At 32.1% G+C, this 26,421-nt stretch overlaps 1 protein-coding gene across 1 annotated transcript in view; it reads right to left on the bottom strand.

The window, feature by feature from the left end:
- Mtrex (Mtr4 exosome RNA helicase) overlaps window positions 1-26,421 on the bottom strand; it is a 93,169-nt gene that overhangs the window by 59,297 nt on the left and 7,451 nt on the right. The window contains exons 2-15 of the mRNA XM_047555985.1: window positions 25,588-25,725; window positions 24,147-24,213; window positions 21,307-21,369; window positions 20,346-20,458; window positions 14,825-14,999; window positions 13,495-13,585; window positions 11,913-12,037; window positions 10,796-10,894; window positions 10,093-10,195; window positions 8,178-8,309; window positions 6,768-6,847; window positions 5,200-5,310; window positions 3,563-3,664; window positions 972-1,097 (exon numbers count right to left, since the gene is read on the bottom strand). Coding sequence (XP_047411941.1) covers window positions 972-1,097; window positions 3,563-3,664; window positions 5,200-5,310; window positions 6,768-6,847; window positions 8,178-8,309; window positions 10,093-10,195; window positions 10,796-10,894; window positions 11,913-12,037; window positions 13,495-13,585; window positions 14,825-14,999; window positions 20,346-20,458; window positions 21,307-21,369; window positions 24,147-24,213; window positions 25,588-25,725 — 1,525 coding nt within the window. The remainder of the gene's footprint in view (window positions 1-971; window positions 1,098-3,562; window positions 3,665-5,199; window positions 5,311-6,767; window positions 6,848-8,177; window positions 8,310-10,092; window positions 10,196-10,795; window positions 10,895-11,912; window positions 12,038-13,494; window positions 13,586-14,824; window positions 15,000-20,345; window positions 20,459-21,306; window positions 21,370-24,146; window positions 24,214-25,587; window positions 25,726-26,421) is intronic.

The following is a 26,421-nucleotide window of genomic DNA, read 5'->3' as shown; positions in this document are numbered from 1 at the left end:
TGTTTAAAACTGAAAACATGATGCCATATGATCATTATGAATATGCAGTCATCTTTGTATTCACTCATATAAAAACAAAGAAAAATATACATGACATCATTATCTATTTTTGCCTTGGTATATATAACAAACTACCCAAAGCTATATCTCAAATTCCTTACATAGTTCCCAAGTCTTAGAAGTTAAACAGAATCTATTGACAAATACAGACATAGGTATAACTTAAAGTATTTTAAAGCTTCATTTGAGTAGATAATAGGCTAGCAAATCATACCTGTGTATTTAGTTCATGTTATGTTTAATGCTACTTGTTTAGTTCATGTTATGTTTCCAATCTTATTAATAGTTTTCTCTAAGGACTTAACTTCTAACTAAATAGAGAAGAAAGCAAATCAAACTTCTGGAAAATTCTTCAAAACAAAACAAAAAAAATCCCTCAACCATCCAAAACTCAAAACTAAGAAAACATAATAAAAGGCTAATTTGCAATAGAACTTAAAATATAAATTTGTGATTTAAGATATTTATAATTAACAGTGAAATAAAAAAGTATATTTGTTGAATTAATTTATTAAGGTATTTGGGATTGCAAGGTTGAGGAAAATGACTATACAAAACATCAATATTATCCCACTTTCTATTCAGACAAGTAAATTGCAACTTGTACAATGGAGGAGGCAGATAGAAGAATCTATCCTAAATTTGGAGGTTGAAGTAAACATTCCTGCTGTCTTTGGGCATTTTCCCAGTCACCTCCATTGCATAAGCTGCTCTTCACCTATGAGATTAAGTAGTATACAAGATGCTAGTATTTTGAGTTGTCATTTTCTTCTACCTACCTAAATCCAAATAGTTGAATGAAAATCATCTACTTTTAGAAATGTATCTGAACTGACACAACTAATTTTGAAGTTGCTCATGAAGTATATTTCTAGAATTCTTGTAAAGGCATAGAATCTTAATTCAGTTACCTTAAGTAGCTGTTTTCCAATTGTTGGGCTCATCTTTTCATCTACCATAAGAATTACAATTCCCCTATCATCCATTCCTCTTCTTCCAGCACGACCAGACATCTGAATGTATTCACCAGAGGAAATCTGAATAAACACAATTAAAATAAAGAGTTTAGGAGAAACCCTGTTTTTTTTTTCCCTAATGTTCTTAAATTTTTATTTTAAATTTTATAAATAAAATTTCTATATTCCAAGGAAGGAAACATGATTAAAAACAACATGAACTTATAGAAAAGCTTAAATAGATGTTCCCAAATGCAAAACACTTGAGAATAATGTTACGAAACTAAATTTTAGCTCCAAAATGACTTAATTGTAACACTAAGCAATGACCACTGATTTATGCTTTCAAATACAACATAGCTACCAAGAAATACTGATTTATTCACTGGTATTAAAAAGAAAAAAAAAAAAAAAAAAAAGAAGCCTTTCAGTCGGACAGTCTGAAAAACAGCAAAATCTGAGAAAGCAAACAATGGACCAAATTCAACCAAATATAAATAATGACTTTACTGTAATAAATTTTCTAATCTGTGAAGTGAGATTAACACAAAATGAAAACTTCAATTAAAAAAAAAAGCACAATTTTTGATATGTATGATTGGGATTTGGTATAATTCATCTGCCACTAAGGATAAATGAGTGGAGAAAGGTTAGGAATCTTTTCATAGGCTTTCAGGGCAGCACTGAATTAACTGAACACTGGGCAGCAAAATTATTTCTACAAGCACATGTGTTCTTTTCCTCTGTGAAAAAAGTCTCGATTCCATTAAAACAAAACAAAACACAAAAAAACTATATCTCAAAAAGAGTTAAGGAACACTATGCTATAAGAAAGTATACTACTTATGGCATCAAAAGGAAAAAACAGACAACCTAAGAATAAGAGAAGTACTGTTAAAGCCAACAAACAAACAACAAAAAGAGCAAACCTTATAAGCATCAAAACATTTTTTAAAAATTCAATAAAAATCTCAACAGGATCTAAGGGCATCAATGATGTAGCATATTGTAATTTTTAAGTTTCCTAATTATAATCTTGAACAATGAAGAAGAGGCTGCCTTGTTAAATTCAGCTCTATAATTACCCTTACGCTGGGATCCCGTATTACCCACAGAAGGACAAAGAATGCCCAGGATAAAGTCACAAAAGACTTAGTATATATTCTCTTTTAGCATCAATTTAATCAATTTAATCCATAGAATTCTTTTAATTTTAAACTGATAGATTATGGAAACTAAAAATTACACAAATTTAAAATACAAAACATGAAAGAGAGCTCTTTGCAATTAAAAATCATTCTACATAAATTATTCCTTTCAATTTAAAATAGTAGTAAGTTAAAAAAGGTTCTGAAGGGTGTGTAAAAATGTCTAAGACAATCGACATTGCCCACTATACTTAAATTTCTCTTTATTTTGAGTATCCAATACATTTTGAAACAAAACAAATCAAGAAAAATACTATTCTTATTACACTTCTACCACGGGTACTTGTCAGGGTTTGATGATAAGTAATTACTGCATGAAACTTCTTTAAAGCCAAAAAAAATCAAGGACAAATATATACTAAGAATCAAGGATAAATTTCCAAGGAAAAAGGTTAAGAAAAAGACTACTCATAATAACCCCCAAATGCTATACTAGATGAATCTGTGGCTCATACTGAATACTCAAACTAGAAAAATTTCTTTTTATCATCTGCTTTCCACCCCTACCAAGGCTTCACTGCCTTCCTGACAAATACCCATCTGTTCTCTATGAAGCCTTCCCTGACTCATTACATACAGCTAACTTCTTATGCTACATCCTTCTATAAATGCCTATAATATTTAGATATAAGATTACAGACATGTTGTAAGTCTGTCAACTTGCATCTGCTACTATTTAAAGTTGGGATTTTTTTTAGTTCTTGATTTTACATAGCATCCCAGTATCTAACCTTGGTAACTGCTTGATGAATGGGACACTTTTCTCTGGATTTAAGATTCACTGTTTACCCCAGTTCATGTTTCACCCATGCTACCAACTCTCTTTCCTTCTGTGGTTGCAAAATATGTGTGTAAACCCTCTTAGAACTTCTATTTTACACTTAAAGGGAAAGACAGTAAGCTGCAAACAGTCATTGTACTAGGAGTGTTTTAAATACCTTAAACTTTAAGAAATGAACATTCTAGATTTAAAATGTTTAAATGAATTCACAAATCATTTGTACATTTATCTCCCATCACCAAAAACACCTAAAGAAGCTTCTGGAAGATACTGGCTAGAAATTTAAGGGACCCAAGGTTTAATCTTCATGAATTTGTATAGATTGTATATCCCTTATCAGAAATGCTTAGGACTTCGGAAACCTTTTGAGCATCACATTGGTCATTAATGTTTTGGACTCTGAAGCATTTGGGATTTTCAAATTAAGGACTCTCTACCATACAAGCTCAGGTAGAATTTCTTAAGTTTCTGGGACTGAAAATATCCAAGATAGATGAGGCAAAGCCATTTTAGGTAAAACAAAGATAAAATTTATTTCAATATATTACTTTACTTACCCATCGGAAATCCTTCCCATCGAATTTACGGGCATTTGTAAACAAAACAGTTCTAGCAGGCATGTTAATTCCCATAGCAAAAGTCTCTGTGGCAAATAAGGCCTAAACAAATAATAGATAATTAAGTTGACAACTAGTCTTATAATTTTCAGAAGTAAAAAATTATCAGTAATTTTTAGTTATTTAATGATATCCTACAAAAATAGCAGACAAGACGCTATTCCCAAATGTACTACAATATTTTGCATACAAAACTATTAGATGATATTTAATGTCCCTTGTATCCCCAAATTTTTGAGTTCAGGGAACAGAGCCTGTTCTAAATTCTAGTGTTGGTAACTGAAGAGACTGTGACTTGTCTAAAGGACAAAGCATCAGACTGTAAATATTTTTCTAAAAACACACTGCCCAATTTTCTGGATTCTTTACTGATTAATGCAGGAGTTCTACGGATCACTTCAACCTGGGGATCTCAGGGGAGGTTAGACTCAGTAATTCTTTAGGTTCACAACTAAGACTGTACCAAGAAAAATAGTTATGGCATTCAAAGATATATGTACACATCACTAAGACACTAAATTTTCATCAACAGGAAAGATAATACTTTAAAGAATGCTATTTATTCATTAAAAAGAATGAAGAACAACACATACAACAAAATTTGATACTAACATGAGTAGTATAATCACCTTTTTTCACTGCTTACAAAACAAACAATTTATTATTTAAATGTATGCCAGTGGGTATTTATGGGAAATGAAAGGGATGGACATTTCACTTTTTATGCATAACTATTTGAATTTTACAACAAACAACTATCATTCACACTTTTTAAAAAAGATTCTTTGAAAGTGAAACTTCACAAATTTATAATCTAGAAGGGAAAACAGGGACTTTCTAAGACCCAGGTATAAACATTAGCAAATCTTTATTAAAGTACCTCAAAAACAATCTTCAGGGTGAAAATAAATATTTCTTTTAAATATTCTATGTAGGGCTATAAAATTCTATCAATAAAGCTCTATAGTTTTTAAAATTTTAATGATTTTTAAATATAAAATAATTGTTGAGTCATATTAGAAGCTCATGTTTACAATGTGAAGTTGTATCCCATTGGGTTCAAGCATCAATATCATTTTTTAAAAAAATCAAATTAGACACTCCATGGATTCAATCAAAACATTCTAAAACTTTCTTTCCTAAGTCTAACAAGCAATTCTTTTCTTCTCTAAATGAATCCTTTTAATCAGTAGGAAAAAGTTCAGTTATTGAATCAACTCCATGTCTAATTAAAGTACATAGCACCTTCTCCAAAATGCTATAGTATACAATAGTGATTACTACTTCTTACTTCAAGGAAACATGATTTTTTTACCTACACTACAAAATTTATGAATTGTGACACTACATATAAAACTCAAGTTCATTACCCATGTCAGTTCATATAATCTAAAGAAAAAACACAAAAATCAGAACACTGCCTGTAGAGCTCAATGCTTGGTTAGCCATGTGTGAGGTTCAATCCCCCACACTGCAGAAACAAAATAAATTTCCCACAAACAATGTTAACTATAATCTTCAAACTGTCCATAGAATACAATTATGTGGCATAAAAACAAAACAAAACAAAAACATACCTTTATCAATCCTTCAGAAAAGAGAATTTCTATAGTTTCTTTCAAAATAGGAAGTAAACCACCATGGTGAATACCAATCCCTCGCTTCAAAAGAGGAAGTACATGTTCAACCTGTGATTTTGGAATAACACTTATAATGATAGGAAATTTTAAAACGTTAAGTAAACATTTAAAAAATGGATAATTAACGAAAGAATGCTTTTTGTTTAAAGAAAGCACAAAGTTTTTTCAGAATAAAAACCTTTTTTCATAAAATCTTTTCAGAATAAAAGCAAAACCCAAACCCAATATTATCAGATTATTTAATTTAAAATATAAATATATTCTGGCCTTTCTTTAACATGATAAGCATGTTTGAATAAATTTCACAATCCTTTGCTGCCTCAAAATTTTCAGCGTCATTTCATCTTCTCCAAAAAAATTATAAGCTAAGAGAGCAGAGTTTTATCATTACAAAAGAAGTGAAGAGGCCAGCATGGTGGTGTGTGCCTATAGTTGAAGATACTAAGACTGAGGCAAAAGGAGGCTTAATCTAGAAATCAGGTCCAGCCTGGGTAACAGGGTGAAACTCTGCCTCTTAAAAAATAAACAAGGTTGGGGATATATCTCAGTTGGTAGAATGCTTGCCTCACATGTACAGGGCCCTGGGTTCAATATCCAGCACCACTACCAAAAATATAAATAAACAAACAAATAAACAAACTTGAAAGACACTGGCCACTCAAAAACAAGAAAAATAACTATAAAACATACTTAACATAAATATGTACTTCATTTAAAAATAAATGAAATTTTGAAGAGTTCATAATCATTATAATGAACGAAGTTTTGTATAAAGATGTTCCTTTTATACTAATAATTCAGTTGAGAAGGAAAATTACTTAACGAATTTATAAATATTTTAAATGTCAAGAAACATGCTGTGTAAGTCTCATGGTAAATTCTTTACAAATCAAGCATTCATTTGTACAGCAGAATACACTACTCCAAATATTTCATTTCATACAACAAAAGTTTCATGTACTAGGTTTGTCTAAAGTAGTTTTTCAATTTTGGACACATAGCTGAAAAACATGTAGAGAAGAATTCTATTAACAGTACTGAAACCAAACCCATCAAATGAGAATCTTTGGGAGTGGCACCTAAGTATCAACATATTTTAGAATTCTCAGGCAATTTCAACATTCAAAAGAAAAACATGATTGATTAAAGCAAAGCAGATGTTAATTTCTTCACTAAACATAATTTTGATTAGGTGCTCTCGTTTTATTTGGTATTCTTAAGATTTAAGAAATAAAACTAGCACTAAAAATTTTATAATGTGGCAACAAAAGCAGTAATATCCAGACCATGCTTATTTTTTCTTTTCTGAAAAGCTCCCTCTAACACCAAATCTTTTCTCCAGTTACCTTTCCAGCACTTTAAAATATAAATTAGGGTATCATTTCAGTTCACATAGGCTGCAATGTACAAGCAGTGCTACACTGTAACAAAAAAAAAACCCAAAGAAATACAAAGCTAATAAGCCATCTATTAACATCCACACTTAATTGATACTAAAAACTCACCTGAGGGAGTTTTTTATCTTCATCAGACAAGCAGTCAATTGCGTTACTGAACACTTCTTCAACCATCTTCTTTTCTTCATCTAAAAAATTCAAGGGCACATAAATATTAAAATGAGTCCATGATACCAAACTTCACACATTACAAATAGGAGTCTACAGAGTACAAGAATTAGTGTATAAGATGGCCAAAAGTAGATAAAAATCACCATATAATTAATAAAATTCACTGTCTCTCAAAACGTATCTAGAAGACTAAATTCATGAAAAAAGCAAATAAAAATAGTAACAGCTACACTAAGTGCTTTACACCTAATTCAAACAATACAGGACACAGTAACTATTATTAGCCACCTTTTACTACTGCCAAAAGTGAGGCTTAGTGTGTGTAATCAACACTGCTATTAACTGTTATGAGTAACAATTCCAAAGCCCATGCTCTTAACCACTGGACTATCTTCTTATACTATCAAATAATCACTCAATAAATATTTGTTAAATTAATCAACATATAATCCTGAAACTGGTATTTAAACATTTATAAGCATAGCAATTCACTCAAAAAATATAAAATATTATTGGCATTAGGAGGCTATGTGGATTATCATTTTACTTTTCCCCATGAAAAAAAATTAAAACAATACAATTGAAATTTGATTTTTGGAAGATTCAAGATATTATTTACTACTCACAGTAAGAATTGCATATGCAATAGCAGAACTGATTGACAACTGGGCTGGTATTAATCACAATTGCAATTCTTGGCTAGACTAGTGAGGTATATTTATAGAGAATATATATATCCTAGAAGTTTTTTTTTGGGGGGGAGGGGGTGGGTAGAGTACTGGGGATTGAACTCAGGAGTACTTTACACATTCCCAGCCCTATTTTGTATTTTATTTAGAGACAAGGTCTTGCTGAGTTGCTCAGCACCTAGTTTTTGCTGAGGTTCACTTTCAACTCTTAATCCTCCTGCCTCAGTCTCCTGAGCTGCTGGGATTACAGGTATGCACCACTTGGCCCAGCTTATTTCCTAGAAGTTTTTACTACTTTGAGAATTTCACCAAAGTTAGGCAAAGGGTGTATCTTCTGGTTTGGATATCTATTAGGAATGAAGCACAATACCTAGGAGGTAGTCTGATCAAGAGACCAATCCTTAAGCAGTATAGGGAACAATAACCAAGGTCAATGAAAAGTAAGAAGGTATGATTTTAATGTTTCTCAGTAGAGTTCTCTGGAATTAATGCAGAGCTGTTTACTTATGTTTATTAATACACGAGAGTAGAGTACTAAGTACTACCATAACTGTAGATGATCTGCATAGCCTAATAATACACAACAGATACATTACCAGAAATATATTTTACATTCATTTTCATATCACATTAAAACTATGGAGAAATGATATAGTACCTGTGTTAAAATCTAATTTGGTCATTTGAAGAGCATAAGCTTCACAATCCTTTTTACTAAAACTGAAAATAATTACAGGTTGAAAATTTCTTTCCATAATCATTTTCACAATCTTGAATACATTTGATGGTCCTGCAAAAAAGTAGGTAAACCATATTCCAAAATTAATTCAAAATGAACGACAGACTTAAATGTAAAAGCTGAAACTGTAAAGCTCTTAAAATATGGAATAAAATCTTGATCTTAGGTTAGACAAAGCATTCTTGGCTATGACACTAAAAGTAAATGCAATAAAGGGAAAATAGGTACTACTAATTTCATCAAAATGAAAAACAAAGAACTTTTTTTTTTTTTTTTTTGCGGTACTGGGGATTGAACCCAGGGCCTTGTGCTTGTTCTACCGACTGAGTTATCTCCCCAGCCCAAAATAATGAACTTCATTAATAAAGTAAAAAGGCAACACCCATCAAAACAGGTAAAAATATTGCAAATCAACTATCTGATAAAGGTCTAACATCCAGAAGAGAAAAGGTAGTTTTACAACAAAGCCAAACAATTCAATTTAAAAGCGGACAAAGTTTTAAGAAAAGACATTTCTTCAGAAGACGGACAAATGACCAATGAGCATATGAAAAAATGTTCAACATCACTAGCCCCCAGCAAAGTATAAATCAAACCACAGTGAAATATCACTTCACATTTACATGGACGACTATACTCAAAGAGACACAAGACACTAAGTAGTAGCAAGAACATGGAGAGCAGGGCACAGTGGCTCAGGAGGATCTCAAGTTCAAAGCCAGTCTCAGCAATTTAGCGAGACACTGTCTCTAAGTAAAATACAAAAAGGGCTGGGATGTTGCTTAGTGGTTAGGTGTCCCTGGGTTCAATGTGGAGGAAGTGGAACCCTCGTATACTCCTGATAAGAATATAAAATGGTGCAGTCATTTTGGAAAATAATTTGGTAGTTCCCAAAAGGTCGAACATGCACCTTTCATATGACTCATCAATTTACTTGTAGGTACATATCAATGAAAAAACAAAACCCATATATTTCTGCAAAAATATGCAGTACATAGGAGGAGAATGTTTATACAACATTATTCATAACAATCAAAATCTGGAAACCCAAATGTTCACTGAGTGAATGGAAAAATAAAATGTGGTATTAACCATAAAATGGAATGCTATTTGACCATAAAAAGGAATGAAATGGACTGGGGCTGTGGCCCAGTGGTAGAACACTTGCCTGACATGTCTGAGGCACTGAGTTTGATTCTCAGCACCACATATAAATAAATGAATAAAATAAAGGTCCATCAACAACTAAAAATAATAAAAGAGCATATTAAAAACAAAAAAATGAAGTACTGACACAATATAATTGGAATGAACCTTAAAAACATTAAAAAGCCAGTCACGAAAGACCATTTATGATTCCATTTATATGAAATGTCTAGAAAAGACAAATTTATAGAAAAGGAAAGTAGATTAGTAATTGCCTAAGTCCATGGGGTGAGGACCAAAGAAGATAGGGAATGATTATTAAGGTATGCAGAGATTCTTTTAAGGTTGATGAAAATATTTTGGAATTACACAGTGGTCATGGTTTTATAACTGAACGAATATAATAAAAACCTCCAAGTTATATCCATATGTGAAGTATATCTGAATTAAGCTGACTGTGATGATGATGTGAATTTACTAAAAACCACTGAATTGTATAGTTTAATTGGGTGACTTGTATTCTATGCAAATTATATCAAAATTAATGTAGAGATCAATCTTTTATTTTTACATATTATCTAGATCTCTAAGTAGATTCCTGAGAAAAACATTAAAGACATAAAATGTCAGAATAATTTGAATATACAATTTACATGTAAAATCCTCTTGAAACAAAGTGCCAAATTACCTTTTGTTCCCCCTTTCCGTCCCTTCTGGTCCCCTTTTGCCAAATCACCTGCATCTCGAAGCACTTGCATTGCAGTATTAAAATTATCTTCTCTGAAGTCACCCTGAAATCAAAGACTTTTCTATGTAACTCCAAATACATTTAATCATAATTCAAACAATTTTCATACCTCAAACACAAAGCTTAATCAAATAATAAAACAATTTAGTAGTAAATATAACAAAGGTTACTAAAATAATTAAAAGACCCACAGTGAGAGGTAATAAAAGGGAATAAAGAAGGAATGAAACTGTGAAAAGTGAGGCATAAAACATCTGAAACACATCTACAGCCTCAATTCTCCAGACATCTTTAAATGCTAGAAAAGGAAGACAAGAAAATTAATGCATAAGAAAAACACAAGTCTCAAATATAATTTTATTAATTTATTCTTAGGCCAGGGTCTATGGTGCTCAGGGTTGGCCTCCAATTCCTGGAACTAAACAATCCTCCTGCCTCAGCCTCCCAAGTAGCTGGAACTAAAGGTATGTCTATTCCACAGTGTCTAGCATCAAATATAAGTTTTGAAATAAAAATATTTTAAAAATATAAATTTTGGAATGTGAAACTACTTGAGAAAAAATATGAATCTCTGCCATTTTGCTCTAGTTCATGGAAAAACAAGATAATAAAGTATGACAGAATAAGAATGACAAATACTTACATTTTCATCAACCACAAGGTGAAGGCCATCTCCCCCTGCTGGAAAAATGTAGTGCTGCAATGGAGTAGGCCGATAATCTGTGTAAATGACATGACAAGGCTGTAAAAAGAAAGAAATATTTACATATTTAAACTTTTTATCTCTTCAAAATAAAACTGTGTATTTGACCTATCCAAGAGATCTCATGGAATTACAATAGTGATTTAAACATTTAAAAAAAATACTTTTTAAAAGAATCTTTTTAAAACTAGTTAAGAGGAAAGAAGAAACATTAATCTACCAAAATCATACTAAGACTTTCTCAATTTACCAATTCCCTAAATCAGGGAAAATAATCCTATACTTCAATTACCCACTTACCCATTACCTATCTCTACCCCTGGGATACTGTAATTACAGAACATGCTCTGTTTCTATGGCATAATATGGTGATACAAAGGATTCCTGAGGTAAATGAACTGTTTGTACCCCACAAAGGCTTTTCAAAATCTTTCTAAAGCAGCAGCTAGATCTAGCTATTTCAGAAAATCCACTGGGTTTCTATCCTGTAGGCAACATTAGGGTGGGAAAGATATTAAAAACATTCTGTAGGAAAGCTCATAAAACAGGTTAAAATAAAAAAAAGCTCATGAGGGTATTAGTGTAAAGGAAAAATCAAGGGCAAAAAACAAAATTCAGTATGTATAAATGAATGCTTTTTACAAGATCCTGTACAGATGCTAAATCTGCACTAGCAAAGCAAAATGGAAACAACAGAAAATGTGATGATGTTATGTGAGAAAAATCAAATCAAACGTTCAAGAGATGACTAGGTACCAAGGCCTTAGCAGAAAGAAACTCTACTGTGTATTTGTCTTACTGTTAGAGGAAATGCAGTCATTTTCAAACTTGGTGGATAGTCGGGATTAACTTAGAAACTTTTAAAAAATCTAGCTTCCAAGGGTTTGAGATGGTACTCAGAAATCAGCATTTCTAAAACATTAGATGATTTTGATAAGCTACTTGTATGAGAAGTACTAAATGTCTTTATTCTGAATAGTATTAGAAAAAAAGTATAGTAAGGCCAACCCATAACATTTTAAAATAATGACATCATCAAAAGAGAGAAAAAAAAAACCTGTTTATGTAAATGGCAAATCCATTCAGCAAACTGTCGGGCATTTGGAATAGTAGCCGAAAGAAAGACATAATGAACATTATCAGGAAGCAAAATAATAGTTTCTTCCCATACCACGCCTCGTTCTGAAAAAAATAAATATAATTTATTGAATCTGGAATTCAGTGACATTTTGGTGACAATTATCTAAAATCATTTCTCTTAAACTTAGTCATTAAAAGTGCAGAACACTTTACACAAGTGTATTTTTAGTAACAGGACCTACTGAAAACTATTATACTTTTTCCATCATGAAGCTGAGAAGCACAAAGTTAGTACACTAAACCACCATAAATATAATGCATACTCTGAAATAGTCTGAAAAAAGCAGTTCCAGACCAAATCCTTGCCATTAGTGACAAGGCAGGAAAACAAAATTTCTACTTCACTTTAAAAAGCTGAAGTTAACAGCCTGTAGAAAATTATAGCAACAAATTTGGAAGTTAAAACTATTACTGTTCCATATGGCATCCTTCCTTCAAATTACCATCATGGTCCTCTGAAGATGAAAGATTTGATGAACGATAGAATTCAAATAAGTCAGTTTTTATTAAAATGGAAAAACCCAGAAAAGTCAGTTTGATAGCTTCCTCCCTAAAATAAACAAATCAATACAGAATTCATGATTTTAAAACCAAAACCACTCTGTTCACAGCTTAATGAAATAAAGTTGGCAAGAGTGATTTGCTTAAAGCTTTGTTAAATTCTATTACTTTTAGCAAAAACACAGGCAAATTCAGTGCTTTAGTCTAAATAAAATATTAAATCCTGTTTTTAGTGTGTATACATGAAACATTACCTTTTAAATCTGTTAATGTTAGCTCTCCTAGTACTCCCAAAATTTCACTATACTTACTTTTCCATGATAGTAAAGGATACTTATACTTTTTTCTCTTTGCTCATTTTTATTTCATAATACCTACTTCTATTTTTTAACCATAAACACACATTTCAGTGTTCTTAAAAAACTAAACTAACAATAAAAACCAAGAATGTTAACTTTGTAAGCTTGAAGTTTTAGAAATTCTATAACATAGGTGATATCAAAGAGTTCTCTATTAAAAGTAAGCTTTTGGTTTTTTTTGTGTGTTTTCTGTTTTTTTGTGGTGCTGGGAATTGAACCCAGGGTCTCATGCTTTAACAATGATGTACACCCCCAAGCCCTACTTTGCTTTATTTCAATTTATATTTTCTTACACAACAAAAGTTGGGTTAAGGAGATGTACTTGAAATTCCGAGGGAAGTATTATATTATGATGCCCAAAATTTAAAGAAGTGATAGTTTATTAGAATTCTAAGCACAAAAAAATTGAAAGCAGCAGCTGTGGCTATGGCTCAGTGGTAGAGTGCTCACCTAGCATGCGTGAGGCACTGGGTTCAATCCTCAGCACCACATAAAAAGAAATAAAGGTATTAAGTCCATCTATGATTAAAAAAATTTTTTTTTTAAATTTAAATCAAAATTGAGCTATTTTTGGTTCAAAATCCTAATGCCATTCTTTAGGAAAATACATGGTACACATCTCAACATTGAAGAATATACCTGAATCTCTCATGTAATGGATTTCATCAAAAATGACCCAAGCAACTTCTCGCATTACTTCAGAACCTCTGTACAGCATACTTCTTAAAATCTTAAAAAAAAAAAAGGGGGGGGGGGAGGGGACGGTATTTAGCAGGATTTTGGCACAACATCTAATAAACAAAAACTTTCTTTTTCCCATTAAGGAATTCTGAATATTCTTTGGATATATTAAAGTAATTTTAGGTGGCCATGTATTTCTGACTTCTCAACTTGAGTTACTAATCAGATATAATCAAGAAGAGAACTATTATCACCCCTACTCTCTGTTTACCTAGGCTATAAAACCACTTCCTTTTATACACAGCACTTTCCAGGATATGAAAGAAAGTTAAATTATCTTGAGACACTGAATCCCATAGTTTGCCCATTTTGTTCTGTATCATCTCTTCACAACACAGATTCTGTGTAACAATCTTTATTATTATATTTTTAGAGTTAAAAGAAACCTTCCACAGATAGATTTGATGCCTAAGTTACAATGAGCACCAAAATGAAAAGTGAGAGAAGCTTTTGGCTGGCTCTCAAGACAGAACCTAATTTATGCTCTCTATTGTACTATATCCTTGTAAAATGAAAGGATATTACTAAAGTATGAACAAAAGTACTTCAGACAGTAAAAATAGTAAATCGAGTCTAGACCTTAGAAAGTATTGCAAAATTTAACTATCATCATGAGAAGAGGCTAAATATAAATTACTGTATTTTTTAAAAAGCTAATTATTTACCTACTTAACAATCAAAACAAAGATGAAGAACAACAACAACAAAAAATCGCATGGAACAAAAAGAACCACTACTTATAACAAACTGTATATACAAAACCAACAAAACTTTTCATGCCACTGACAGTAAAAAACACTTTAAAGTACTTGAAAAAAATAATCTATACAACATGACAGGAGTATCAGTAATTTGGAAATACATTTAATGTTACTAGAAAAAAAAATTTTTTGAGGTACCGGGGATTAAACTCAGGGGCACTCAACCACTGAGCCACATCCCCAGCCCTATTTTGTATTTTATTTAGAGACAGGGTCTCACTGAGTTGCTTAGCAACTCACTTTTGCTGAGGCTGGCTTTAAACTAGCAGTCCTTCTGCTTAGGCCTCCAGAGCTGCTGGGATTACAGGTGTGTGTCACCACACCCAGTTGTTACTAGAACATTGTAAAATAAATTGTATTCATTTCAAATCAGTACACTCAGAAAATAAAGTATTGCATTTTATCTAAAAAGTGATAAAATATTAGGTTCTAAAAGGAAAAGTTAGGTGAGGCACTATATAAATTACCTCTGTAGTCATAACAAGACAAGATGCTGTAGGATTAATAGTCACATCTCCAGTCATGAGACCAACATCTTGAAATTCTTCATACATTTCACGGTACTTCTGGTTACTCAGAGCCTTAATTGGGCTGGTAAATATTACACGTTGCTTTTCCCTTAAGGCCAATGCAATGGCATACCTAAACATGTAAAATGGAATAACAAAAAAACTATAAAACTTCTTTCAAGTATGTGATTTCAAAAACTGTTAGTATGTAAATTATGTTCAAACTTTCCTTCATTTCTTATTTTCAACACTGACTCTGCAGAACATTTATATCTTTTCTATTTACTACACATAACTATACTAATAAGTATTATAATATTATAATCTTAAATGTAGTAGTATAAATGAATACGAGCTTTTTTTTAACTCTGCTCACTCAGAGTTAATAAAACTTAACTGCCAATACCAATGGATTACTAATAGTTACCCTATTTCCTACAAGATAACACCTTTGATACTACTAATGGGCCTCCAAATTTAGAACCTCTGCTTGTCAGTTTTTATATTTCTGGAGTATGATGAGGAAACTGTAGAAAATGAAGTGGGTTTTTATTTTCCAGAGTTTCACAAACAAGTCAATTTATATGTATTCTTTCACCCAGATGTAATAGTTATTAAATCAGTTCTTAACTGAAAGTTTTGGTAGTTTCTGATTATGGAAAAGTTTTTCCACAGCTATTATTAGAATCTGAAGTTTTTAAAGAAAATTCAGTAAAGTATTAAAGACCACAAAATTAGAAATACTTCTGACACTATGGTAGATCCTCCGTGTTAAAGATATAGCTTCTGTTCACTACAGCCTCATGATCTAGTTGAGGAAATAAAAAAGTATTCATTTCAGTTATCACCCAAAATAATGAAACCAGCAATTTAAAAAATTAAAACTTGTCCCAAAATGATCAAATAGAAATTTTAAGATATGGAAAAAAACACACAAGGATGCTATATGCTACTTTAAAAAAATTAATATATAAAATGAACAGTATGATAAGACTTAAACTGTTCAGAGTTGCCCAGATATTGGACTTAGCAGAAAAACACTTCAAAACAGCAATCAGAAAGATGTCCTTAAAATGCAAGATGCTTTTTTCTAAGAATCAGAGAAAACAGGACAAAGAATCAGTAAGGAGGCAATCTCAACAGAGACTCAAAGTATTAACAACACAACCAAATGACAACTTGAAAAAGGACCTTATCTAGAAGCATCACAGTAAACTACTGAGTAACAAAGTCTTTGAAAAACAGCAGCAACAGAAAGCAATACACAGAGGAGAAAATACAAAAGAACACCATAATTAAGGCTAATAACTTCTCAGAAACAATGAGGTAGCCAGGGCACAGTGACACATGCCTGTAATCCCACTGGCTTGGGAAGTTGAGAAAGGAGGATTGCAAGTTCAAAACCAGACTCAGCAAGTTAGAGTCTCTAAGCAACTTAGCAAGATCCTGTCTCAAAAAAGGCAGGTGAGGTAGGGGTTGGGGATATGGCTTGGTGCACTCTTAAGCACCCCTGGGTTCAGTCCTGGGTACCAAACAGACAAAAACAACAAAGAAGAATGAAATAGCATTAGGAGAAAGACTTATTGCAAGTGTTAAAAACAAAACAAAACAAAACAAAAACTACCAAGTTTATTCTATATCCAGTGACAGAAAAATGCAGTGTCTAAGATGAAAAACATAGGAGAAGATCTGATACTGCAGACAGTTATGAATAAATTTGAAGCCATAACAGTAGAAACTACCAAAATTAAACAGAATAAAAACCAAAAAATAAAAGAAAGTAAAGAAAACATCAGTGGACTCTGGAACAACTTAAAGTGGCCAGCTATGATCGAAATCCTCAAAAGACTAGAGTGATGGGGAAATATTTTGAAGTTTGACTTAGGTCTTTCAGTGTTTTCTGTGTTCCTACTTAACATGTTATCTTTTTTTTTTTTTTTTTTTTTTGCGGTGCTGGGGATTTGAACCCAGGGCCTTGTGCTTGCAAGGCAAACACTAACATGTTATCTTTGAGCATGTAAAATATAGTTATAGTAACTTAATATCCTTGCTTACTCATTTGTTCATTGGTCTTATTTGGGCCTATTTTTATTAATTCCTGTGCTCTCTGATTTTAGACTGTATTTTCCTTCTTCTTTGTACACCTGCTATTTTTTTTATTAGGTGCCAATACATCATGGAATTCATCTTGTTGAATGCTAAATATATTTCATTCTTATATGTATTTGTGGTATTTGTTCTGGAGTATAATTAAATTACTTGGGAAAATGTCTTCCTTTTGAGGTTTACTTTTATGATTATTTTAGGCAGGACCAGAGCAGCATTTAGACTAATGCTGGGCAAAATTTTCTTACTACTCAGTACTCTTCTTGATATTCTACCCAGTTTCTTGTGAATCATAAAGTTTTCCATGGTGGCTGGATAACTCCTAGTTCTGAGTGAGATTTGGTCATTTTTATCTCTACTCATTTGGGTTGTTTTTGCCTGGTTTCAGATAGTTACCTAAAACTTTACTGATCAGTACTTCTTGAAGACTTTCATATATGAACATAGGAAAGTTATGTTCCATTCATTCTACTGTCTTTTCTATTCTCATACCCACTTCCATTTATTCTCTTTTGTCTAATCCGATCTCTCCCTTCCCCCTCTTATTGAGTCTTAGCATCCACTATCAGACAGAACATTTGGCCTTTGGTTTTTTGGGACTGGCTTATTTCACTTAGTCTGATAGTCCAGTTCCATCCATTTACTGGCAAATGCCATAATTTCAAGAATAATGGTCTTTAAAAACACCCATGTATTTCTTTCTTTTTTTTTTATTCCCCTTCCCCACAGTACTGGGGATTGAACCCAGAGGTGCTCTACTACTGAAATATATCAGTATTATTTTTTATTTGAGACAGGGACTTAAGTTGTAGAGGCTGATCTGGAACTTGGAATCTTCCTACCTCAGCCCCCAGAGTCCATGGGATTACAGGCATGTACCACTGTGTCTGACCATACGGTCTTAACTCTTTAATTCTTTGGTGGTATTTTCTTTCAACCTGAAGTATTTTTAGGAATATTTTTTGTAGCACAGGTCTGTTTGTTGACACTGAATTCCCTTAGTTTTTATTTGGATCTTCTTTATTTTACTTTTTCTTTTTAAACAAATACAAAACATAAATTGAGCTCTTTTAAAGTTTTTATATTCAATTTATTCTCCAATACAGGAAAAGATGCAAAGATGAAACACAGAGCATAACAAATTATGTTTTTAAAAAATGCTGGCAATTTAAAATAGTGGAAAAAGGGCTGGAGTATATATAGTGCAGTGGCAGAGCACTTGCCCAGTATAATCAAGGGCCTGGGTCTTATGGCAAGTAAAAAAAAGTTAAAACAAAACAAAACAAAACAAAACAAAAAAACCTAACAAAAGAAAAAAAAAATCGAGCTGCTGAGAGAGCTCAGTTGGTAGAGTGCTTACCTCACAAGCACAAGGCCCTGGGTTCAATCCCCAGCACAGCAAAAAAAAAAAAAAAAAAAAAAAAAAAAAAAAAAAAACCCAACATATGAAAACCTGCCTATGGGGACAAAATATGCGCAATTGTACCAATGTAGTCCCTAAGAGTTGGCCAACTTTCATGATTGTTAATTTTATTCCCAAGCCTCCTGTGGCTATAACAGATTTTCTTCTTTTAGGCAAGTCTTTCCTTAAAGAATACGTTCATATTCATTCTCTAGAGAGCAGATCTTCCTCACCTAGTTCAGACTCACATACTCATCTCCACTGGAAACACCCTCACAAACACACAAAATAATGTTTTACCTTGTTTCTAGGTTTTCACTCCATCTGACACGATACAACTATTGTGAATGCAACAGAAAACACACTAATCCCTTCCCAGAATTCATCCTTCTACAACTTTCATATAGCCATTTTTCCCCCAATGCAAACTGGTTTTCAGGATTCTGTCAGAATTTTCAACTTTGGGGATTTTAATTTTTTGGAACTGATCTTCAGAACTTTAGGGATTTTCATCTTTGAGGATTTCAATATTCCTGAAAGACTATGACATTCAGGATTGTTTCTTATAGGATTATGATAAGCACCAAAAAATAAATAAATTGGACTTCTAGCAAAGAAAACCACAACATTTGAAATTTCTTAAAAAAGACATCTAAATGAGATTAATGGCAGATTTGACAATTCAGAAGATTAATGAATTTGAGATGCTGCATTAGAAATGACCCAAAAATAAAACTCAAAAGAAAAAAAACGAACAGAGAATCAGTAAGTTAACTTTGTCATAATGTAAGTAGAGTCCTAGAATGAGAACCATGGGAGCACTGCAAAAAACAAACCTAAAATCCATGAAAACTACACTAAGGATATACCATGAGCAAAATGCTTAAAACCAGTGATAAAGATAATATATTTAAAGCAGACCCAGGAAAAAAAAACATACACAGAGAAACAAAGGAGCACAGCAAATTTTGTGGTCACAAATTATGCAAGATAAAAAGATGGTCTTAAAAATATTAGAATTCTACACTGAGGAAAAATATTTTCAAAAAAGAAAAAGACTGTTCTAGATGTATACGAGTTAAAACAATTTCTCTTCAGTAGACTTGTACTACAATAAATATTTAAGGAATTTCTTCATGCAGAAGGAAAATGATGACATAATTTATCAAGATTTTAAAAACATTTCACAAATATGTCAAATAAGACATAATAAAATTTGTGGGATATAGCTACAACAATGTTAGATGAAATTGACATCATTAAATGCATATGTTAGGAAAAAGAGATCTCAAATTAATTATCTCAACCTTTTCTCCTAAAGAAACTATTAAAAGAGCAACTGAAGCCCAAAATAAGTGAAAGAAAGTAAGATCAGAATGAAAGTCAATTAAATGGAAAACAGAATAGAGAAAAATCAATGAAATTAAAAGCTGAATTTTTTAGATTAATACAAATTAACAGACCTCTAGCCAGATCAACCAGGAAAAAATATAGAAGTAAACATCACCATGAAAATTCTTAACAAAAATTTAACTAATCTACTCCAACATTATAGTAATAAAGACGTATATCATGACCATATACTGTTTTTCTCATAATGATACATAATTTGAAAGTCAATCAACATATTTCATCACAACAGCAGAACAACAAAAAACCAAAAACAAAATAAAAACGTATCATTTCAATACATGACCCCCAAAAAGCATCTGACAAAATTTATAATGGAAATATTTTATATGCATACGTGTGTGTGCACAGATATACATACACAATCTCTGCAAACTAGGAAGAACAGAAGAAATCTGCCCCAAACTTATTGACGAATCTCTGAAAAACCCACAGGTAATATTCTGCTTAATGATGAAAAATGGAATATATTTTCCCTACCATCTGGAACAGGCAAGGATGCCTTCCTCTTATCACTTTCTAGTTGATTTTAGGATTTTATTTAAAAAGAAGGTTACTTACTCAGCACATACAGTCTTCCCTGCTGACGTATGGGCAGACACTAAAACAGACTGATTATTATCAACACACTGAATGGCTTCTCTTTGGAAAGCATCAAGAATGAACGGGTACTCCTATAAAAACGAAATATTAATATCTGCATGAAAAAAACCTAGCTATCTCAGAGCACACTTAATATCAAGAGAAAGACTACCCCCAAAAGCATTCCTTTATGATTCTATTTAGGAAATATACCACCTTCTAGGGAAAATCAGAAAGAGTAAAAACACTTTTTTTCCACTTTCCATTATTACATTACACTTAGGTAATAATAAAACAATCATAAGTATTTATAAGAAATATGTCATGTGACAGGTATTGTGCACATTTTCCATATATCGTAATTAATCTTCATAACCCCTAAAACGGGTATATATTATTTCAAAGATGGGAACTCCGAGGTTCTGAAAAATGTAATCCCTTATTTAACTTTATTCAGAAGAGGCAGAAAAACACAATTATAAGGCTTTAAGAGCTCCAAGCTTACTCCTCCATACTTCCTTTTTTATTTAGAGAAAATTACTTGGGGAAAAAAACCTCAAAAATGTGTTAATCATTTAAGGTCTATCAGAACTTCAAAATTCATCAAATGAAATCAGTTTGGGTTTCACTAGAAGCTTGTTAAAACCTCTAAAACTATAGCACCACTTGCAAATGTGCATTTTTTCCTAAAGAAAGATTAATAACTTCATTAGATTGTTTAAAAAGGTTAAGAATCACTATTCCAATGTTGTAGTATCTCATCACATAATTCTTAGTTTCCAGAATGACTGTTTTTTGTTATAGTCCCCACTATATTCTTTAGTTGTCATCTTTCTGGTATCTATACATTGAAAAGTATCAAAAAAAATTTTTTTAAAAAGATTTCTAAGGAAAACAGAGTCTTGCAAACTTTATAAACTGTATTATCCAAAGAACATACCTTTGCTGCTTTTCCAACCCGAGGTTTAAGTGGTAAATAATCCTCATCTGCAGGAAGCGCAACCTGATGTCATAGTTAAAAACAAAACAAAACACAAACTATTTGATATTCAGCACTTCAAAAATCAATGATGCAGGACTGAAGTTGTGGCTCAGTGGTAGAGCACTTTCCTAGCATGTGTGATGCCCTGGGTTCAATCCTTAGCACCACATATAAATAAATGAATAAAATAAAAGATCCACTGACAACTAAAAAATATTTTTAAAAAATCAATAATGGCTTGAAAAAAATCAAAGTGATCAACTAGAATGTTTCTAATAGTCTGAGACATAAAACTACCCTGCCCAACAAGGCAAAAAGCTAAACCTACAACATTTAAAAATACCTCTAACAGCTCTGGTCTAATGTTAATGTAACAGAAAACTTGTAAGGTTATCTCCCTGAAGAAATTGTTTATTAAGACCTAGATCCTGTTTTAGCTATCTTAATGTATTAACTAACATTTATGAATGCTCAAAAAGGTAGAAGAAAAGAACTAAAATAGGATGTCACCACATGAAAAAAAAATTCTATGGAATAAAATGATACCTCTAATTCCTTGGAATAGGAAATTTTCTTCCAGTAAAGACTAAGATCTGGAGTTCACAGTGTACCCAAACTCTCAAGACTTAAACAGATTAACATCAGCAATGTTTACATATTTCTAATCATATACTAGGAATATAAACAGTTAGTATATAAATAGTCCATGGGTTGAAGTAAGGTACAGAAATTAGGAATCATTTCTAAAAGCCAAAACTCCAATAACACTGATGAGATTAGCTGGATGAGATTAGCTGCCTTAGAAATATTGAGATTGTTAGTTAACTGGTGACTCCATTACAATTGAAATAACGTAGGTAGAGTTTTAGAAAGGAATGACTAAAGATTGGATATGATTAAGAAAATACGAAACTTAATGAATAAAACCAAGTACCAATGATGTTTCAGAAGAAATGTGATGTTCAAAATGGAATCTATAAAGTGGAACTAGAAGTTAGAATTTGGTAGTATATCCAGCACAACTTATAAAAGTTAACTTAGGTTAACTTAAGAGTTATTTTAAACAACTCATGAGTAAATGAACACTTAAAAGGGATAGGAAATGTTTTCATCGGGTTTTCCTTTAAGACTATATATTACTCTTTATTATGATTCCAAGAAACTAAGTTAATAATTTTGATTCCATGGTAGTTTAATAGTGAGACAACTACTTATCCAATGAAGAAATGAAATTCTTGGTATAGCCCCCCACCCCACCATCTCTTGTATGTTTGATGAATCTGAGTCTATCCTAGAGCACCCAACCTTAGCTATAATAACAAAATCAATTTTCTAGAACTGAATATAAAAGTTAGACCCCAAATCATGGTGTGATCCCCACTAAGGTATGCTCAAACTGGGAAGCCATCTCCGGTTAAGTTAACTGACTTCCACCACATCTCTCCTGGTACTTTTTTAAAGAATATTTTTTTTGATGTTTATAGACCCAAGAACATCGGCAGAACAATTATAGTTGGCCTGAAGTGGTAATATATTTTCCTTTTAGTGGATATGATGGGGCAGATGGGCTTGGTGATAAGAGGTTATGATCAGAGAACATTTCAACTTAAGCCTCTAAATGAAGAAACAGAAAAAGTTACCTGCTCACAAAGTAGAAGGAGATGATTGAATGGCAGACTTGAAAATAATCACAGAGCACAGGAAAACTTTTGACCTCTTAAGTGCAGGACATATAGACAGATAATCTGATAGGTAGATAAATATTTTTTCCCCTCCACTTTTCTGGCTTTTGTAAGCCCAGATAGAATAGAGACTAAAATTAGAGTTGAACTGGCATTACATCTGAAAAACTAAGCATTATTTCTGAGAAAACATAGATTTTTCAATAGAAAATGTATTTAAGAATTTAACATTCTGTTGAAACAGGTATTTTACCAAATAAGGTTCTAAATCTATACAAAAAGCCATTTTTATTAATTTGGAATTTCTTTGCTCATTCAGTAGATACTCCAGGGGGATGATTCTCCAGGGGTATGGAGTTGTGACTCAGTGGTAGAGCGCTTGTCTAGCATGTGTGAGGCACTGGATTTGATTCTCAGCACAACATGTAAATAAGTAAAAATAAAGATACATTGACAACTAAAAAAAAAAAAAAAAAAATATATATATATATATATATATATATATTAAAAAAAGATTCTCTAATTACCAGTAGTAACTTGCTATACTTGGGAAAAGGCTTAATAAAAAGAAATAGTGCTAAAGTTCCATTATGTGCCTTAGGGATATAAATTCTCACTTCTAAATGGATACTAAAGGCCATCAGTGACCACCATCTTGTGACACAACAAAGAAACTACGATTTATTAGTCACTGGAACAAGAAGTATCAAGTGACCTGCAAAAATGTCATTATTACTTGACTTTAGGAGTAAGAGAATAAACAAGTACTTAACACCTATTCTATGCTGGGTACTTCACTAAATTTTCTTATATAATCTTTACAATCACCCCAGGAGGTAAACCCCATCATTCCAATTTTATAAATTCGAAAGACAATGTTCAAAGAGGTTAAGAAATTTATTTAAGACTGTAGTTAGAAAAAATGCTGGGCTAGCATCTGAACCCAGGCTTCATCACAAAGCCCTGGAGCTCTTCCCTTGACTATGAATATTCCACAGAAGTCATTTATTGTTTCCAAGGCCTTCAGGGTTGAACTGCTTACTGAGCATCAGATCAGACAGTACAAAGAAAAATCCCATTTACAATACTACTGTAGTGCATGTCTTTTGTGCTTACCTCATGTGTACATCCTTCAACAGTTTCAACTGACTGTACCTTAACTCTAGGCATCAGGTCTGCCAAACTTAAAAGAAAAAAATTATTAAAATGACACAAATTATTTTTCTATAAACAAGCCTCCTATCTGTATTGTTAAAGAAAATGATCCTGCCCAATTATCAGTATTTCATATTGGGAAAAGTTCTGCTATTAATACTCTGAAAATTTATCATATTAAATGCATCTGAGAATTCGAAGTGTTCAGTGAATTTATTATAAACACAGAATAGGCCACCAAGATTATTCAAATTAAATCAATATAGTTCCAACAACTATTTTGAATAGGAAGTACCTCTTCAGAGCACTGTCACTCCTTCAACATATAAAGCTGCTTATAAAAATCATTATACAATAGAAAACAAAATTAAAACTAGCTAATTTAGATGTTGTTATAATTTATAGAAGTGTTCCTTATTCTCATCGAAATCTTATAATATGTTCATTTAGGCTGCCTGTTTAGACTCTGATGACATGACTGTGGTTAAACTCAAGAAAACTAGATATATTTCTGTGCTAGATTCATTATTCTCTATTATACTTCTGATATTTACTTTAACTCAATAATATTTATCCATGTAACTGAATAAAACCCAATAATTACAACAACAAGTAACAAAGATTTTTAAACTACCAAATGAGGCAATACTATATACTAGCTTGGGCAAATGGTGCATATTAAATATTTAAGTGACATGACACATATACATTCATTTGTAGCAGATAATTTTACTAGCTATAATAGCTTACTGGTTTAAAACAAAAAATCTCAGAAAGAGTAAGCTCTTCATGTTAGTGCCTAACTAGAATATAGTATATAAAGGAAAAAAAAAAAATGCAAAGATCATCACCACAACTGATATCAGGTCAACCAAAAAACTGGTATCACTTTAGAAATTTCAGCTTTCAAAATCTGAGAAAATTCAAATACCAAAGAATATTCAGTCATATATACCCATGGATCTTCCTCACTGACAAGAGTCTTAAGATTCATAAGCACTCTACTATTATATGCAACAATGACTATCTAATTCCTTCTAATGGTTCTTCCCACTTACTCCTTCCACTGAGTCAGTTTTACTCTTCTTTCTTATTTTACTCTTCCAGTGCTCATCTTGAGACAATAAAAAGGGAAACATAACTTTTCCTTTAAAAAAAAAATCAGGTTTCAAGATTCTTCCCTTCAAATTGGCACAAGATGAATCATTTCTATATCATCTTCCAATTCTCCAAACTTACATAAATGTGCTATATTTACATGTTTGCCTGAGTATATAAAGAATATTCATGTTCATTTTCCTAACTCAGCAAAAACTGTATTATAAAATATCAACATATAAATAATTTTTTAAAATTTCATACCAAATTAGAGTTACTAACATTATTACTATGGAAATATTACCTCAAGTCTTCAGTTATTGATTCTTCTATCCTGGGCTTCTTTCCAAAAATAGATTCATCTGTACCTTCGAAATCTGCATCTCTCTTATTTTTTCCACTATTAGCTGACTCTGATTGCAATTTGGCATCAAAACGTTTCCTGAATGGAAATGTAAACAGTTTAAAATAAATTCGGCCGTATCAGTTCTTACTTTAAGGGGAACACTAAAAAATACTGTTCCATATATTATATACACCACTAAGAAGAAAAACATCATTACTTAAACAGATGAATACTGCAAATCAAAGCTCAGAATACTCAATAACTGGTAAAACTGAACACTATTCCTTTTTCATTTCATGTTTTATTAGGTTTCCATTAAATTACTTTTAAATTCACAGTAAAAGAAATGGTCACATTGTTTCTTAAAACACTTTATCAAATTACCAAAAGTAATTATAACCAATCAGACAGCAAACTCAAACTGAGTTAGAATCTGTAAAATAACTAGCCTGCAATCTTTCCTTTTTTTTCTTTTGGGTTGGTACCAAGGATAGAACTCAGGGGCACTTGACCAATGAGTCACATTCCCAGCCTTATTTTGTGTTTTATTGAGAGACAGGGTCTCACTGAGTTGCTTAGTGCCTTGCCATTGCTGAGTCTGGCTTTGAACTCTCAATCCTCCTGTCTCAGCCTCCCGAGCAGCTAGTATTACAGGTGTGCACCACCGTGCCTAGCTATAATCTTTCAAAGACTGCAAGCTCATGGAAGTCAAAAGACTGGTACAGACTATGTGAGACTAAAGACACGACAATCAAATTAGGTAATCCAATACAGAATCCCTTTCTTATAACA

The sequence above is a fragment of the Sciurus carolinensis genome, chromosome 6, assembly GCF_902686445.1.
Source record: "Sciurus carolinensis chromosome 6, mSciCar1.2, whole genome shotgun sequence".
Lineage (NCBI taxonomy): Eukaryota > Metazoa > Chordata > Mammalia > Rodentia > Sciuridae > Sciurus > Sciurus carolinensis.
This window is presented reverse-complemented; position numbering and strand designations above follow the sequence as displayed.